Raw genomic sequence first — 18,245 nt, 5'->3', positions numbered from 1 at the left:
GGCCTGGGACTACTTCCTTCCACTTAGGAACTAAGAGCTGAATACACTTTTAGCTGATTGAGCTTCCATATTAGATAGCTCTTTCAGTAGAGAGCCTGAGTCATTGCATATGAAGCTTGATCTTCATTTTCTCCCTTTTCTTCTTAGACAAACATCTTCAGACAGGTTCGCTGTACCATACCAAGCCCATCCCTCTGATCCATTGCCTCATTCTGAAAGGTCAAAAATGACAGTTGTGAAAGGCATCCCAGAAAGCCAACAAGAAAGACTAAAGTGGCTGGTGTGGTTGGGTCCTGAATGTTCTGCTTTAAGAAACATAGCAAAACTGTCTGGTCTTAGGATTGAAAACTAGTGAACTAAATTTAATCATTAATTTCATTTGTTGTTGATAACATTTGAGTTTTTATCACTAAAATATTATTGGTCCATTTATCTTTGGATTATTTTATTCACCCAACTAATTGGTATGACCTTAGTTGTATAACTCAAACTTTTCCCACAGGTTTACTGCAAGTTTATCAGCTTTCACCTAGTTTTGCCAGCCCACAGTCAACAGAGCTCCTTATCTGTTTGAATAAGAACAATTTATTGAGTTTGAGCACACATACATTTTGTGGACAACTGAAAAAAAAAACAAGTAAACTTTGAAATTATAAAGCGATTTTTATGTAATTTTAAGAAATGAAAGATATAAAAAATTAGAGTTTGTGCATGATTGTTCAAACAGAAGCTTAATTTATTGTAATTCAATCATATAACCACACCAATTCATCAACTAAACAATATAAAAAAATCAAGTCTCCTGTAATGTTCAAATAGAAATTAAATGGAAGGTTCATATCACAAAAGTAGTATCAGATGATCATCTCAGTTATGATCTTTAGGCAGACACACTCATACCAGACAGACCAAGTTAAGGTTTTTTGCATTAAAATACCAGTTGAACTGGTTATACATTCCACATGATGCAGATACTCTTTAGGGGAAATGGTAATGAGAAAGTGATGTTCTGCCTCACCCACAGGTGTGTATGGAGTAGTATAACATGTTTGAGTTTTGCTGTAGATTAAAAATCAGAAGCGAGCTATCCATAGGAAAAAATTAGAATCGCATCCACTAATGGCAAAATATAACAAACAAAGTTAAAGAAGAAACAGTAAAAATAAAAAAGAGATATTACAACAATAATCTTTCATTAAGAGAAAAAATGCTGTCATAAATTCTTTTTCACACATTTTCTGATTACACATTTTGTAAATAGCTTGGAGACAGATTTGTATGCTTTATAAGAAGTACATATAAATTGCTAGTTGTGATTTGTGAACTTATTATTCGGGGATTTAGGGGAATGAGTACTGAAATATCAATGAATGCATATGTATAATGTGTATATTTTTGTATGATTATCCAGAGATAGCTGTAATTGTTATGTAAAGTTTACATAGATATCCTATAGATTTTTTACTTAAAAATTAAGAACACATTCAGGTAGAGTCACCACCAATGTCTATTCAAAACCATTTTTTTTTCAGATGGAAAACAGAACACAGTATTGACACATGATTGTAAACAATACTGAAGAGAGGCTCGTTCTTTGTAGATTTCACATTTTGTCTCTGTTTTTCATCATTTCCTGCACCTAGGGAGAATGAAAAACAATTTTTTTCCACTTGCAATTTTGGTTTACTTGGAATTACCATATTTTGTTAGGCTAAAATATGTAGAGATTCAAAATACAGAAATCCGTATATTGAGCTGGTGCAAATAATTTGTACTTTGATACATCAAGGACATATGTTACAGTCTCTATGGGAACTATTATAAAATATCATGAGGATTGTTAGAACAGTGACCACATTCTGTATAATACTGTTACAGTAGATCCATGTCACAGTAGATCATATATATGTGTCAAAGCCCATAATGTGCGACACAAAGAAAGAACCCTAATGTAAACTATGGTCTTTAGTTAATAATAATATATCAAATGCTGGCTCACCAATTTGTAACAGGTGTGCCACACTAATGCAAAATGTTAATAATAGGAGAAATTTGTGGTGGGAGATGAGGGAAGGGTAAGGAGATATATGGAAACTGTTCTTTCTGCCCAATTTTTCTATAAATTTAAAACTGCTCTAAAAATAAAGTTTGCTAATTTAAAAAATTTCCCCAATAAAAAACAACAAAAAATAAAAGTAGATAACTTCTAAGCCAATAGAGGGAAAATGGAATGATAAAAGAAGGCTAAAAGTAAAGAAAAAGAAACATAACAAGTAGGACAAATAGCACATAGCAAAACAAGAGATTTAACCTCAAATATATCTTTAATTGTATTGATTGTAAATGGTTAAAAACTTGCCAGATTTGAGTATTCATGATAAAAAGCAAAAACTCAACTGTATGCTATTTATAGAAAACATATCTGAAACCTAAGAACAGAGGAAAATTAAAAGTAATAAGGATAGAAAAATATAATACAATTTACATGTTAACAAAAATAAATCTGGTATAGCCACAATAATGTTGAACCAAGTAGTCAGAGTACGTGATATACCTCTTTATAATAAATAGTTCAATTTGCCAGAAATAGATAAGAATTCTAAATTCATATGCACTTAATAACATAACCCCAAGCACATATACACAGCAAAAACTGACTGAACTACAGGGAGATAGACAAATTCACAATCATATTAGAAGACTTGAATAACATGTTTAGTAAGCCTGACATAATGGATACATTCAGAACACTTACCAATGATTGTAGAATAAACCTTTTTTTAAAACTACAAAAAATTTATTCACAACTATTAACCATATGCTGTGTCATAAAGCAAGTAAGCACATTTCAAAGATTTGATGTTATACAAAGTATGTTCTATGAGCAAAGTGCAATTGACTTAGAAACCAAAAGATAACTACAAAATCCAATATCTAATAATTTGTACAAATAATATGTCCCCAAACCTATGAGTTGAAGAAGAAATTATAATACATATTAGAAACTATTTAGAACTAAATTAAATGAAAATACTATATATTTAAATTTATGTGATAAAACTTTAAATGCATATATTATTTTTTAACAAGGAGGTTCTGCTTCCTAAATACAGGAAAAGGCACTTAAAAATGACTCCTGCAGATAACAGCTGTATACAATGGACAAAATACAACACCTACCTCACCCACCACAAACAAACCAATGCAAAAATCAAACCAAACCAAAACATAACTTCCTGAAGGCTCTGGAGCCTAAACAAAGACAGATATATTTTAAAGGAAAGTCTAAACTTGGACCAAGTGACCAAAATGAGTTCTTCATTTTTTCCACTTTGACCCAATAGAAATCACAGTCATAGACAGCTGTGGCAGTACAAGAATGCCTAAAACTCTGATAAGAAATCCTGCTGTCTTTCTGTATGGAAGAATCAGGGGAAGTAGCCTGGCCAAATATGAACAGTTTCTGAAGAGTGAGGGAGAATTCTGAAAGGAGAAAAAGATTCTCCAATATTGTATATGAACTTCAGGCTGACCCCTAGAACATGTACTCATAGGATAGATTCAAAGTAATGTGAATTGATCTGAGCGATGACCTGTTAATCACATGAGGCAAGAGAGAACTTATACTTTGAATTTAAGCATATTAACTGCCATTTTAAAAAAATCAACATTCATCAGAAAACTATAGCTAATCTCAGACTACGCAATATAATAATAACAATATCCCAGGTTGTCTAAAATTATTCTACTTATAGAAAGTATAGAAATTCACTTTAAATGAAAAAGACAATCAACAGATGCCAACTCTAAGATGATCTGGTGTTGAGGTTACTAGAGAAGCACTTTATTTTTGAGACAGAGTTTCGCTTTGTCACTCAGGCCAGAGTGCAGTGGTGTAATCTTGGCTCACTGCAACCTCCGCCTCCTGGGTTCAAGTGATTCTAGTGCCTCAGCCTTCTAAGTAGCTGGGATTACAGGTGCACGCCATCACACCCAGCTAATTTTTTTGTTGTTGTTGTTGAGACAGAATCTCACTCTGTCACCCAGGATGGAGTGCAGTGGTGCGATCTCAGCTCACTGAAACCTCCGTCTCCCAGGTTCACACCATTCTCCTGCCTCAGCCTCCTGAGTAGCTGGGACTACAGGTGCCTGCCACCATAGCTGGCTAATTTTTTGTATTTTTAGTAGAGACAGGGTTTTACCATGTTGGCCAGGCTGACTTTGAACTCCTAGCCTCAAGTGATCTGCCCACCTTGGCATCCCAAAGTGCTAGGATTATAGGCATGAGCCACTGCACTTGGCTCTAGACAAGCACTTTAAAGCAGCTGTAATAACTAACTATGCTCAATCAAATAAAGGAAAATACACTGGAAATGAAGGAAAGTATAGGAAATAGAAGACAGATAGAAAGTAAAAAAAAAAATGAACTGAAGAAACCACATGGGGATCCATCAAGGGAGTGAGAGGACATAGAAAATAGAGAAGAGCAAAGCTGAGCAGCCAGTCACCTGGGACTGGCCTGGAGGCAAGAGAAGCTCCCCAATAAGGGGAAGGGGTGAGAACCCCCAGGGAATCCACACTACCTACAGGGACTTATGCAATCCTAGGAATGGAAGAACACCCATGACTCTCACAGGGCCTCTAGACTGATACTGAAAGTCATCTAGAGTTTCTGCAGAAGCAACACTAAAGTCCACAGGGACACCCACAGGCCTTGGGTGCTGGAGCAGCCTGGTGCAAGCTGCCATAGCCCCAATAAAGGCCACAGTCATGATGCCAGAGAGTAGTCAGATTGCTCCACTCCCAGTTACCAGATAAGGCTCAGTGTCAGCTTCCAGCACAGTGATCCCACACCTGCCTGAACTCTGGCAGGAGACACAGTTCCTGCTTTTCTCCAGGAAGCACCCAAACAGCAGATCAGGTTACTCCACCCACCCCTGCTGCTCCTAGGCAAGTGTAACATGCTGGATGGGGCTTCCAACAGAGAAGACCTGCCTCTGCCTAAACTCTGTGGGCAGTGCAGCTACGTGTTCTCCCAGGAAGCACCTGGATGGTGGGCCAGATTACTCCACCCAACCGCTGCTCCTAGACATGCAGCACTCCCTGGCTGGGGCTTCCACACAGTGGCCATACCTCTGCCTGAACTCTATGGGTGGGCACAGCTCTGTGTTCCCCCAGGATATGCCTGGATAATGGACCAGGTGACTTCATTCACCCCTGCTATTCCTAACTAGGTGGGACTTACTGATTTGTGCAGCTCCCAAGCAAAGGGAAACTCTCAGAACAATGAAAGGGGTGAGACGCCCAGGTTCTCAGGCTGGTAGGGGAGCGGGTGTGCCTCCCTCCACAGGGCCAGTTAGGGAAGGGTATGGCCTGACTGCCAGCTGTGGCTCCATGCCTGAGGGAGCCCTGCAGTCCAGAACACCTAACAAAGGAAAGGCAGGTACAGAGCTAGTGATTGGTGACAGCTACCCCAAACTCCAGGAGTGAACCTAGTTGAGGGGGAGTGGTCATCTCTCTCCCCTCTACTGCAGAGCACTACTGTGAATGTGTCAAAATACGAAAGAGCAGAGGGCTAATAGCCTATCTGCTGGCTACTACTCTTAAGCACCACTACTGGATATCAGCCCAAATTATAACACTAAAAATATTTTGCCAGTATACAGCATCTGTGAAACCTAAAGTAAAAACCCAGCCACAAAAATCCTGCACAGAGCATTGGCCCTCTGAAAGCAAGCAGAAATGAAGCCAACTGATTATACGCAACTCCCATCACAGGTAAAGAAATACTAGCCCTCACACATGAGAAAGAATCAATGCAAAATCTCTGGTAATTCCAAAAACCAAAGTGACCCTTTACCTTCAAATTAACAGACTAGTCCCCCAGCAATGGTTTTAAACCAGATTGAAATGACTGAAATGACAGATATAGAATTCAGAATCTGCATGGCAAGAAAGATCATTGAGATCCAGCAGAAAGTTGAAACCCAACCCAAGGAATCCACTAAAATGATTCATTTTAGGAACTGAAAGATGAAATAACCATTTTAAGACAGAACAAAATTGAACTTATATAATTGAAGAATTCACTTCAAGAATGACTAATACGGTTAGAATCATTAACAGCAGAATTGACCAAGGTGAGGAAAGAATATCAGAGCTGGAAGACCAGTTTTTTGAATCAATTCAGTTGGCAAAAGTTTTTTATTTTTTATTTAAAAAAATGAATAAAACCTCCAAAAAAAGTGGGATTGTGAAGGGACCAAATCTATGACTCACTGGCATTCCTGAGAGAAAAGGAGAGAAAATAAACAACTTGGAAAACAGAGTGAGGATATAGTTCACGAAAATTTCCCCAATCTTACCACAGAGGTGGACATAAAAATTTAAGAAAAATAGAGAACCCCTGTGAGATACCATACAAGACAACCATCCCCAAGGCACATAGTCATCAGATTCACCAAGATAAACATAAAAGAAAAAAAATCTTAAAGGCAGCCAGAGAGAGAGATCAGGAACCTACAAGGGGAACCCAATCAGGCTAGCAGCAGACCTCTCAGCACAAACTTGGAAAAACCATTACCAGCCACTATAAAAATACCCCAAAGTACACAGACCAACGACACTATGAAACAACTACATTAACAAGTCTGCAAAATTAGCCAGCATGATGATGACAGGACCAAATTCACACATAACAATATTAACCTTAAATGTAAATGGGCTAAATGCCCCAATTAAAAGACACAGAATGGCAAGCAGGATAAAAGACAAGACCCACTGGTGTGCTGAACTCAAGAGACATCTCACATGCAAAGACACACACAGGCTCAAAATTAAGAGATGGAGGAAAATTTACAAAGCAAATGGAAAGCAGAAAAAAGCAGGGGTTACAATCCTAGTTTCTGACCAAATAGACTTTAAACCAACAAAGGACAAAAAAGACAAGGGCATTACAAAATGGTAAAGGGTTTGATTCAGGAAGAAGAACTAACTCTTCTAAATACATATGCACTCAATACAGGAGCACCCAGATTCATAAAACAAGTTATTAAAGACCTACAAAGAGACTTAGAGCCCCATACAACAATAGTGGGAGACTTTTAATACCCCACTGTCAGTATTGGACAGATCATTGAGACAGAAAATTAACAAAGATATTCAGGACTAGAACTCAGCTCTGGACCAACTGGACCTGATAGATATCTACAGAACTCTCCACCTTAAAACACCGAATATACATTTTTTTGGTGCCACATGGCACTTACTCTAAAATTAATCACATAATTGGAAGTAAAACACTTCTCAGCAAATGTAAAAGATGTGAAATCATAACAAACAGTCTCTCAGACTGCAGTCCAATCAAATTAGATCTCCAGATTAGGAAACCCACTCAAAACCACACAACTACATGGAAATTGAACAACCTGCTCCTGAATGACTTTGGGGTAAACAATGAAATTAAGGCAGAAATCAAGAAGTTATCTGAAACCAATGAGAACAAAAAGACAACATACCAGAACTTCTGGGATATAGCTAAAGCAGTGTTAAGAGAGAAATTTATAGCCCTAAATGCACATCAAAAAGCTAGAAAGGTCTCAAATTGTCACCCTAACATCACAACTTAAAGAACTAGAGAACTAAGAGCAAGCAAACCCCAGAGCTAGCAGAAGGCAAGAAATTACCAAGCTCAGAGTGAAACTGAAAGAGATAGAGATACAAAAAATCCTTCAAAAAATCAATGAATTCAGGAGCTGGTTAAAAAAAATATATCAATAGATAGACTGCTAGTTAAAGTAATAAAAAAGAAAAGAGAGAAGATTCAAATGAACACAATGAGAAATGATAAAGGGGATACCACCACTGACCCCACAGAAATACAAATAACCATCAGAGAATACTAGAAGGTATCACACCAGATGAATTCAAATTATACTACAAAGCTACAGTAACTAAAACAGCATGGTACTGGCATAAAAACAGACACATAGACTAATGGAACAGAATAGACAACTCAGAAATATATCCATGCACTTACAGTCAACTAATTTTTGACAAAGATGCCAATAATATATATTGGGGGAAAGAACAGACTCTTTAATAAATGGTGCTTGGTATACAGGATGTCCATATGCAGAAAAATAAAACTACATCCCTATCTTTCACCATATACAAAAATCAACTCAAAATGGATTACGGACTTAAATGTAAAACCTGAAACTTCGAAAATACTAGAATAAACCATTGGAAAAAAAGCAATAGGACATTGATCTGAATGAAGATTTTTAGGTAAGGCCTCAAAAGTACAGGCAACAAAAGCAAAACTAGACAAATGAGATTACATCAAGTAATCTCAAGTAATCTAGCCTCATTAAAAAAAGCTTCTCTGCACAGCAAACAAAATGAGTTAAGAGACAACCTACAAAGTGGGAAAAATATTTGCAAACTATTCATCTGACAAAGGATTAGTAACTAGAGGAACTCAGACAACTCAGCAAAAAATAACACAACTTAAAATAAGCAAAAGATCTGAATATACATATCTCCAAATAAGATATACAAATGGTCAAGATGTATATGGGAAAATGCTCAATATTACTAATCATCAGGGAAATGCAAATCAAAACCACAATGAGATGCCATCTCATCCCAGTTAGAATGGCTATTATCAAAAAGACCAAAAAACAAACAAACAACTTAAAAAAAAGAAAAACCAGACCACCAAACAAACCAAGTGTGCTGGTGGAGATACAAAGAAAGAGGAATACTTCACACTATTGGTGTAAATGTAAAGTATTACAGCCATTATGAATATGAAACAAAACTAAAAACAGAACTACGATATAGTCGAGCAATCCCACTGCTGGCTATTATTTCCAAAGGAAAGGAAATCAGTGTTTTGAAGAGATATCTGCACTCCCATGTTTACTACAGCACTATTCAAAAGATCCAAGGTAAGGAATCAACCTAAGTGTTTATCAACACATGAATGGATAAAGAAAATGTGGCACATATATATAACGGAATACTATGCAGACATAAAAAGAAGGAAGTCCTGTTATTTGCAGCAACATGGATGGAACTGGAGGTCTTTATGTTAAGTGAAATAAGCCAGGCACAGAAAGACAAATATTTCATGTTTTCACTCATATGAGATCTAAAAAAGTGGATCTCATGGAGGCAGAATAGATTCATGGTTACCAGAGGCTAGAAAGGGAAAAGGGGAAGGGAAGATGCAGAGAAATTGGTTATGGGTACAAAATACAGTTAAAAGGAATAAGTTCTCATATTTAGTACAGTAAGAAAACTATAGTTAATATTTTATTGTATATTTCAAAATAGCTAGAAGAGAAGAATTATAGTGTTCCCAAAAGAAAAAAAAGATAAATGTTTTAGGTAGTAAATATTTCAATTATCCGATTTGATCATTACACATTGTATATATGTATGAAAATATCACATGCACCTTAAAAATATGTGCAACTATTATATATCAGTGAGAAAAGTACAAAAGCAAGTAAGTTGAACCACTGTAGCTACTTCTATTCAGCATTAATTAAACAGGACATCCCTAACCAGTGTCAGCATTCCAACAGGAAATGGATGGCATACTTATAATAGAATTCAATGAGAGTTTATTTATAAATGGGCTATTTGAAAAGAATTAGGCAGGGGGAGTCACATGGGACAATATAATAATCCAAAGCTAGTAGCAGTTGAACTTACTTTAGGGTTGAAGGGTCAAGAAGAGAGAACATTGCTGGAATTCAGAAGAAAATAGTCATATAAAATAAGATACTGTGAGACAGCTTAAGACAGACAGATCAAGGTGACCTCTTAGGGGAGAAAGCCAGGAGAATAAACCTGATTTCACCTTGTTTCCTCCTTATAATCATCTTCCAGGGTTTTCCATTGGCTTAACCCAATTGGAAGTCAGAAGGAATGAGAGCCTGTTGATTTGGTAATTCCAAGTTAGTATTTTTGTGGTAGAGAAGACAGGAAGGTGGATCTGAAGAGTCAAAGAGAAGATATATCATACATGCAATAAAACAAGGAGGAAAAAAGGAAAAGGATTGTAAAGGCCAAAATAAAACTGTTACTATTTACATATATCTGTAGAAACACCTAAAGAATAAACACATACATTATTAGAATTAATAATTTGAGTTTAGTAAGGTTGCTGGATATAAGATCAACAAAAAGCTTAATTATACTTTGTACAAGCAATAAGACAGTCTTGTTTTGAAGCAAAGATGGACAAATATACTATATAATTCAAGTAGAGCAATATGGAAGATATAGTTGTTTTACTAAAAGGCACTTGCTCAACTCGATATCTGACTGGAAGAAAATGAAACTTGGCCCCAGCTTACACAATGCACAAAATCAATTCCAGACCAATTGTGGATATAAATGTGAAAGCAACAAACAAAACTAACCCCCACCCCCTGCTCTTTAAAAAGACCAACCACAAAGAAACTTTCATGAGATATTATGGAAAACTATGGTCGACTGGGTGCTATGGCTCATGCCTGTAATCCCAGCACTTTGGGAGGCCCAGGCGAGCGGATCATTTGAGGTCAGGAGTTTAAGACCAGCCTAACCAACATGGTGTATTCCTGTCTCTACTAAAAATACAAAAAATTTAGCTGGGCGGGGTGGCGCATGCCTGTAGTCCCAGCTACTCGGGAGGCAGGATAATCCCTTGAATCTGGGAGGTGGAGGCTGCAGTGAGCCAAGATCGCGCCACTGCACTCCAGCCTGAGCGACACAGCCCGTCAAGAGCTTGGGCTAACGGGAAGCTTCTAAAACAGGACACTGAAAATGCTAATCATAAAACAAAAGATGGTTAAATTTGACTATATTAAAATTAATAATTTCTGTTCACGCAAAGATACATTTAAGAGAAATAAAGGGAAGACACAGTGGAAAGACACCTGCAACAAGCATAATTAACAAAGAAGTCATAACCAGAATATATGGAAAATTGTTACTAATGATTAAGAAAAAGACAAACAATACAGTAGAAAAATAAGTATTTCCAAATGGCCAATAAACAAATGAAAAGATATGCAACTGCCTTAGTAATCAGGAAAAAGCAAAATGAAATTGCAATGATATGTTACTATTCACCTATCGAAATGGCTGATGCTAAAACCACTGATAGTAGTAAGCATGGGTAAGGATGTGGAACAACTGGAACTCTTACACACTGCTGGTGGGAACATAAATGGGTATAATCACTTTGGGAAATTGTTTGAAATAATCTACTAAAGCTGAGGAAACACATACCCTATGATCCAGCAATTACTCTTCAAGGTATGCACTCAAGAGAAATGTGTTACCAAAAGACATGTGCAAGAAGATTTACAGCAAAACTTTTTGCAATAACTCCAAGCTGGAAACAACCTGAATTCCCATTGAAGGTAGGATACATTATGGTATTCTACACAATGAATACTGTACAGCAGGCTTGTCCAACCTGCAGTTTGTGGGCTACATGTGGTCCAGGACAGCTTTGAATGAGACCCAACAAAAATTCGTAAACTTTCTTAAAATATTATGAGATTTCTTTTGCGTTTTTTTTTCCTCCTCAGGTCATCAGCTGTCATTGTTAGTGTATTTTACGTGTGGCCCCAATTTGTCTTCCAAAGTGGCCCAGGGAAGCCAAAAGATTGGACACCCCTGCCAATTAAAATGAATGAACTATTGCCACATACAACAGCATGGATCAATCCCGATGACATAATTTTGAGCATAAGAAACCAGATACAATTGATTACATATGACATGGTTCCCTTTATATACAGTTCAAAAGCTGACAAATATAAACACAAGTATTTCATGATTCAGGTTTAGTGATAAAATTATAAAGAAAAGTGAGGAGGTTATTGCCATAAAGGTCATAAAGAATCCTTTTGTGGGAAGTAATAACTGTGAGGGAAAGGAGGGGGGCTTCTGGGATGCTGGTTATGTTTTATTTATTTTTTTAAAACTTGAATGGTAATCAAAGGTACGTTTGCTTCATAAGAATTCAGAGTTGTACGTACTTTGTTCTATACAGTTTGCTGTATGTGTGCTGTATTTTACAATAAAGAGAATTAAAAGGTTGTTCTTTTTCTCCAATTCTATACCTGGCACAGCATAAAATTCAGGGGGTCCTCTGGCTTTTCATAGACTAAGTTTTCAGTAATCTGCTGAGAGAGAGAGAGAGCATAAGGCAACATATTATGGCTCTGAGCAAAAGTTATGTGAACAGGTTATATTTGACGCTATCTCTCCCACTAACCTAACACATACCATAGCTTTTGTTTTTTTCAGAGATGGGTTATCACTCTGTCACCCAAGACGGAATGCAGTGGTACTATCATAGTTCATAGCTCACTATAGCTTCAAACTCCTGGGCTCAAGGAATCCTCCTGCCTCAGCATCCTGAGTAGCTAGGACTATAGGTGCACACCACTATTTCCGGCTCACTATGGTATTTTGAAGAAATTAAGTAACAGCTTACTTTATTATTACCAATAAAATTAGTCAAATTAAGGTAAAATTTAGAGAAATAAAAATTTAGTATAAATAGCAATTGATATTTTCACTAGTTTCCAAGATCAAAGAGATAGTGAGAAAGTTTGGAAGAAAGTATTTGTTTTGAGAATTGTGATCTTGCTAGATTGAGAAATTAATAAATTATTTGCTTTGAAGAACAGTACGAGAAAAACTTTTTGAATAAAAATTTTAAAACACTGCACAATTTTGCATAGAATCTTCCTTCTGAGACATTTGATTATAAATGGCAAAAATGATGTTCAGTATTATAATATTATGAAAAAGTATACATAAAACTTTAGATACACTTCCATACTTTTGTTGTTATTGAATAAATTAAAGAATTATAATAAAGTAAGCACAATTCTCACTTGCAGGGCATAACAATCAGGCAGATTTCAGGATAAAATATTCAGGTCTATCTAAGGCAACAACATCATTCCATTATGTGTTTTATATCTATTTCTGTTGAACACATATTTAATTACTATTTTTTCGTATAACAATATTGCATGCATAAGCATTTTTTTCTTCACAGGTGAAGAAAATTATAAAATGATTAAAACTACTGCCTCAATGGAAGTCTCAACAGGTTTCATCCTTCAGTTTAATAATTAGTAGTTCTTTAATTAAAGCCAGAAACCCAGACATTAGTACTCTTCCAACAAAAAGACATTTGAAAAAGGAAAAGGCATAGACCAAGGTTAATGAAGTAGACATCACTTATCCTTATTTTATGTGAGGAATCTTAGGTTCACAAAAGTTAAGTAATTTTTCCCAAATCACAAAGACAAGAAGTACAAAGTTAGGATTTGAGCCTTGGGCTAACAGATTACAAAATCTGTTCTCTTTCCTCTATGCTCTACTTCTTTACATTCAAAAATTTTCAGTTTAAAGGTTTTCATTTGAGGTAAGCCATTCTTATTTTACACCTTTCTAACCACAAATTCCAGCACCACATACTGAGGTCAATGAGATTTGTAATTTGAAGAATTAGAAGCAATTTTAAAGTATTTCTTTTCCCCTCTAGAGCATGTGGATTCTTAGATGGTTACGAGATTGGTCATCTTTTGAAAGTATAGTCATGTTCCATATAGTGATGTGTTTCAAGATTTTAATGGAGCTGAAAAATTCCTATTGTCTAGTGATGTCATAGCTGTCATAGCTGTCATAATGCCATAGTGCAAAACATTAATCATGTGTCTGTGGTGATGCTGGTGTAAACAAACCTACTTTGCTACCAGTCGTATAAAAATATAGCACATGAAGTTATGACAGTACATCATACTTGAAAATAAATGACTATGTTGCTGGTTTATGTACTTGCTATGTGATTTATTTAGAATGTATTCTGTCTACCTATTTAAAAAAAGTTAACTGTAAAACAGCAGGGAGGTTTTTCAGGGGGTATTCCAGGAGAAGGCATTGTTATTACTGGAGATGACAGCTCCATGCATTTATTGCCTCTGAAGACCTGCCAGTGGGACAAGTTGTGAAGGTGGAAGACAGTGATATTGATCATTCTGACCCTGTAGGCATAGGTTAGTGTGTATTTGTGTCTTAGTTTTAAATCAAAAATGTTAAAAAAGTAGAAAAATAAAAGTAAAAAAAAATTAAAAAATAGAACCAAGATTACGGAATAAGAATGTAAAGAAAAATATTTTTGTATAGCTGTACAATGTGTATTTTAAGCTAAGTGTTATTATAAAACAGTCAGAAGATTAAAAAATTTAAAAGTTTATAAAGTTAAAAAGCTACAGTAAGCTAAGGTTAATTTAGTTTTGAAGAAAAACATGTTAAAAAAATTTAGTGTAGCCTAAGTGTTCAATGTTTCTAAAGTCTACAGTATTGTACAGTAACATCCAAGGCCTTTACACTAACTCAGCATGCACTCACTCACTGACTCGCTCAGAGCAACTTCCAGGCCTGCAAGCTCCATACATAGTTAAGTACTCCATAGCGGTGTACCATTTTTATCTCTCATATGGTAATTTTACTGTATGTTTTCTATGTTTAGATACACAAATACTTCCCATTATATTACATTGCCTACAGTATTCATTATAATAATGTACAATACAAGTTTGTAGCCTAGGAGCAATAGGCTATACCATATAGCCTAAGTGTGTGGTAGGCTATATCATCTAGATTTGTGTAAGTACACCGATGTTCACACAGTGACAAAATTGCCTGATGATGCATGTTTCAGAACTCTCAGAACATATCCTCATTATTAAGCAACATGTGATGGTATAATACTTCTGCCTGGATTTCCTTTTTCTCTTCTTTTCAATTGATAATATTTTGTCCTTCCTTCCTAGTCTGGCTCTTTAACCTTTGGCCAAGTTTTTCCCTATCAACCAACCTACCTGATCTATAATCCCTCTGAATGGCTTCATACAATGGTATCATCTATTTGGTGTTTATCATTTACTACTTATGGTAACTACATCTTAATGCACTTATTAATTTCTCAATTAGAATATATCCCTTTTTACAGAATACACCCTTTCTTGTACCTCTTGAAAAACTTACAATTAAAGAGAGGAATTGAGAGGTTTACCTGGAATATTTGCAGAATGTGGTGTTTTTCCATGTATTGGAGTGCAACTTGATAAGGATCTTCATAAACTATAGAAGGGAACCTTCTACAAGTTTGATTGCGTATACGATAGCTCTTTCCTTGCTCAATTTCTGAAAATTCATCCTGAAATTTAAATCCCCCCACCAAAGAATCCTTAGTAAACCTGAAGGGCCTAGGAATTGTCATTATCAGTGAAATCTGATGTCAATGAGATCTTAACACCAGGAGCTGGAGAAAAGACACATTTTTAAGAGAGACTTGGATAATCCTCCAGGTCTCCAGGTGCAATATAATGCACCTCATGTCCTGGGGGGTACCCTAGGCATTGCCAATCAACTTCAAATACTTTTCCCTTCGCAGGGATCTCTAATCGACTCCAAATTCCCGTCTCCTGGTAGAAGCCCAGAGAGGGAAAATGACTTAATATCACAGAGTTAGTTGCAGAACCAGGACGTAAAAGGCAGGTTTCCTGAATCCTGGTTTTTAATCCTTCCTGAACGGCCTTTGGGAGTAGAGAAGGCAATACTTCTCTTTTATTTCCCATCCTTCTTTTGCCCTTCCTGAAATTATGGGTCACATATACCACAACATGTGCGTTTTTTCTTTATCCTTGATGCAATATATGCCCTTCCATTGTACCCCTATTTCTACTCTCCAGGCCCCATCTAGATCTCTGATCTCCCAGGTAGGTATCAAATGCCCATTTAACTTACAGATTTGGTTACTACGGCTTGAGTTTTTTCTTGACTACTAATATGGTTCAATTTGGATGAGATGGAGGGGAGTCTTGGGAAAAGGGCTTGGTCTTTTGCTTGGAAATTACTGGTGAATCTGGCATCAACTGGGTGGTAGGCTGGGGTAGTGGTTGCATTTTGAGTTTCCATTTCAACTGAAAGCTTGGAATTGAGGTCTACTTGGCTGTCCTCAAATTTGCCGGGTTGTACTCTGTAGTCAGCCTCTTTGTCCTTCTTGCTATTGCCTAACTGGGGAAATATCCTGTCTTCAGACTGGCCATGTCTTTCATAGTAAGACAGTTGGTCTTTGTGATTAGCTTGTCTGTCTGCTAAGTGGTCAATCTGGTCAGATTCACTGTAGTCAGCCTTGTCAACTGGAGGTTGATCAGCATTACTATGAGCTTGGTCAATAGTCTGGTGTTCAGCTAGTTCAGTGGCTTTGCCATACACTTGGTGGTGAGTCTTTATAGATGTTTTGTGGTCAACGAGGCCATGCGATCTGAGGTCAATCTGCTCAGAAGTTCCTTGGTCAACCAGGCTAGCCAATCTGTAGTCAGTCTTCACAGAAGTTCTCCTAACTTTGCCTGACATTCTGCGGTCAATCTGTACTGAAGGTCTTTGGTCAGATGGTACGGATGATCCACTGTCAATCTGCACAGAAGGACTTCGGTCAGATGGTACGGATGACCCACTGTCAATCTGCACAGAAGGTCTTTTCTCAGATAGTCTGGATAATGTGTATGTAATCTGCTCAGAAGTTATTCCCTCAGCCTTGTCAGATAGTCTACGGTCCATCTGCTCGGAAGCTCTTCTCTCGGACTGGCCTGCCATTTTGCGGTCAGTCTGTTCAGAAGCTCTTCGGTTAGACTGTGTAGATAATCTACCACCAATATGCTCGGAAGTTCTTCTCTCAGCCTGGCCTGACATTCTGTGGTCAGTCTGTCTGGAACCTCTCTGGTCAGATGGCATAGACAGTCTACCATCAATCTGCCCAGAAGTTACTCTCTCAGCCTGGCTAGATAATCTTCGTTCAATCTGTTCAGCAGTTCTTTCCTCGGTCAGGCCAGACACCTGACCATCACTCTGTTCATACTGTACATTATTAGCTTGGCTAGATGCCTTGCCTTCAGTTTGTTCAGATGGTGTTTGGTCAACCTGATCATCTGCTCTAAGGTCAGAAACATTAGCAGGGTCGGATGCTCTGTGGCCAGCCTGACCAGGTGTACTACGCCCATTTTGTTCAGCTACTCCATTGGTAGTTTGGCTAAATATGTTGAACTTAGCCTGGCTAGGCACTCTCAGGGCAGTCTGGTCAGCTATTCTGTGAGCAGTGTGGTTATCTGCCTTCCTTTCGGCCTGGTTCTTCTGGTCGTCGTCTTCCTGGCCATTAGTGTGGCCAGCACTTGAGGGAGCGGCTGGGCTTTCATGTTCCAAGGGTTCAGCCAGTGCCTCTTGTGGAGGCTCTTCCATTTCCTGCCGCGTTCCTGACTGGTCTAGGTTGCCAGGCACTGTGGGTGGAGCTGGGCTGGGTCGTCTAGGTGACCCTTCAGGAACGCCACATGATTCCCACGGGCTTTGTTCGGGTCTCTGCGCGTCAGGGCGAGTGGCCGCCCCGCTGTTGTAAGTGGAGGGATGGCCGTCAGCTGACCCTGCAGGGCGCAGGCGAGCGCAGGGACTACGCCATCTCCTGAGAAGAGGCGATTCCCAGGCTCTGGCAGCTAGAGCTTCTCCTCCCCAAGCCGAGCGACCAGGACCAGGCCACGGGGCTCCGTGCATCGCCACCTCGAGATTTACCCTCTTCCTTGTTCGCGGAGGTTCTCGGCAGTGTGTGAGAAAAAGGCCCTCTCTCAGGTACTGCTCCCCTGATTAACATCCCCCCCCCGCACCTCCAAATGTTAGCAGATGAACACACAACCAGCTGCACGAGGACCACAAACCTGAACAGAGGTTGTTGCTATTGCCAATAACTCAAATTCACACTTTGGTACTGAGTTTGTCTCTAATCACAAATGTAATGCACAGTATGATGCTAGACTGGGCGCTGTGCTAAGTAAATAGTCTTGCTAAAAGTTACTCTTCTTTGACTCTATTCAGTGTTGTGGTAACACAACCACATTATATTCTTTTACATTTTTCAGTACTACCTTTACAGTGCCAGTGCTGTTTTCAGTAGTACCAGGAAGAGTTTAGTCTTACTAACACTCATGCTATTACAATCTTAGGGATCTGCCCTCACAAGAAAAGAATGTAAAGAAAAGAGTTTTGCTCTCCACCCCTAACACACCCCTCGGGCGGCAGTTTATTCCTGCAGGAGTGTCCTCTCCCCCATCCAAAGGACAGGTCACCAGTTGTTTTCCATCCCCTTTGGGTATAGCTGTCTT

General features: G+C 37.9%; 2 protein-coding genes across 5 annotated transcripts in view; one reads left to right on the top strand and one right to left on the bottom strand.

Annotated features, from left to right (window-relative positions):
* Positions 1-1,593: 1,593 nt before the first annotated feature.
* Positions 1,594-17,542, bottom strand: C2H3orf30 (chromosome 2 C3orf30 homolog). 4 transcript variants are annotated; one of them, XM_025375589.1, is made up of 4 exons: positions 16,785-17,542; positions 15,844-16,688; positions 15,110-15,253; positions 11,966-12,197 (listed from the first exon to the last, which is right to left on the bottom strand). In XM_025375589.1, the coding sequence occupies exons 1-4, from the start codon at positions 17,332-17,334 to the stop codon at positions 12,129-12,131; spliced, it is 1,608 nt and encodes a 535-aa protein (XP_025231374.1). In that variant the 5' UTR covers positions 17,335-17,542; the 3' UTR covers positions 11,966-12,128. The 4 variants fall into 4 exon arrangements, with proteins under 4 accessions (XP_025231376.1, XP_025231374.1, XP_025231373.1 ...); XM_025375590.1 differs by having other exon boundaries at positions 12,062-12,194; XM_025375591.1 differs by lacking the exon at positions 15,110-15,253 and adding an exon at positions 1,594-1,639 and having other exon boundaries at positions 12,135-12,194; positions 15,844-17,542.
* The window catches only part of IGSF11 (immunoglobulin superfamily member 11), a 208,109-nt gene continuing 207,319 nt past the window's right edge, over positions 17,456-18,245 (top strand). The window contains exon 1 of the mRNA XM_025375594.1: positions 17,456-17,715. The gene's annotated coding sequence lies outside the window, so the exon portion shown is untranslated. The remainder of the gene's footprint in view (positions 17,716-18,245) is intronic.

This window comes from Theropithecus gelada, chromosome 2, assembly GCF_003255815.1.
Source record: "Theropithecus gelada isolate Dixy chromosome 2, Tgel_1.0, whole genome shotgun sequence".
In the NCBI taxonomy this organism is placed as follows: domain Eukaryota; kingdom Metazoa; phylum Chordata; class Mammalia; order Primates; family Cercopithecidae; genus Theropithecus; species Theropithecus gelada.
This window is presented reverse-complemented; position numbering and strand designations above follow the sequence as displayed.

What these genes read in the sequence shown, in the direction of transcription:
- C2H3orf30 (XM_025375588.1), bottom strand. Translation starts at nt 17,334, where the DNA reads ATGGAAGAGCCTCCACAAGAGGCACTGGCTGAACCCTTGGAACATGAA. An exon ending in AAGCCGTAGTAACCAAATCT is followed by an intron (nt 15,254 to 15,843) that starts GTAAGTTAAATG and finishes TTTAAATTTCAG; the next exon opens with GATGAATTTTCAGAAATTGA. An exon ending in ACATTCTGCAAATATTCCAG is followed by an intron (nt 12,198 to 15,109) that starts GTAAACCTCTCA and finishes TCTCTCTCTCAG; the next exon opens with CAGATTACTGAAAACTTAGT.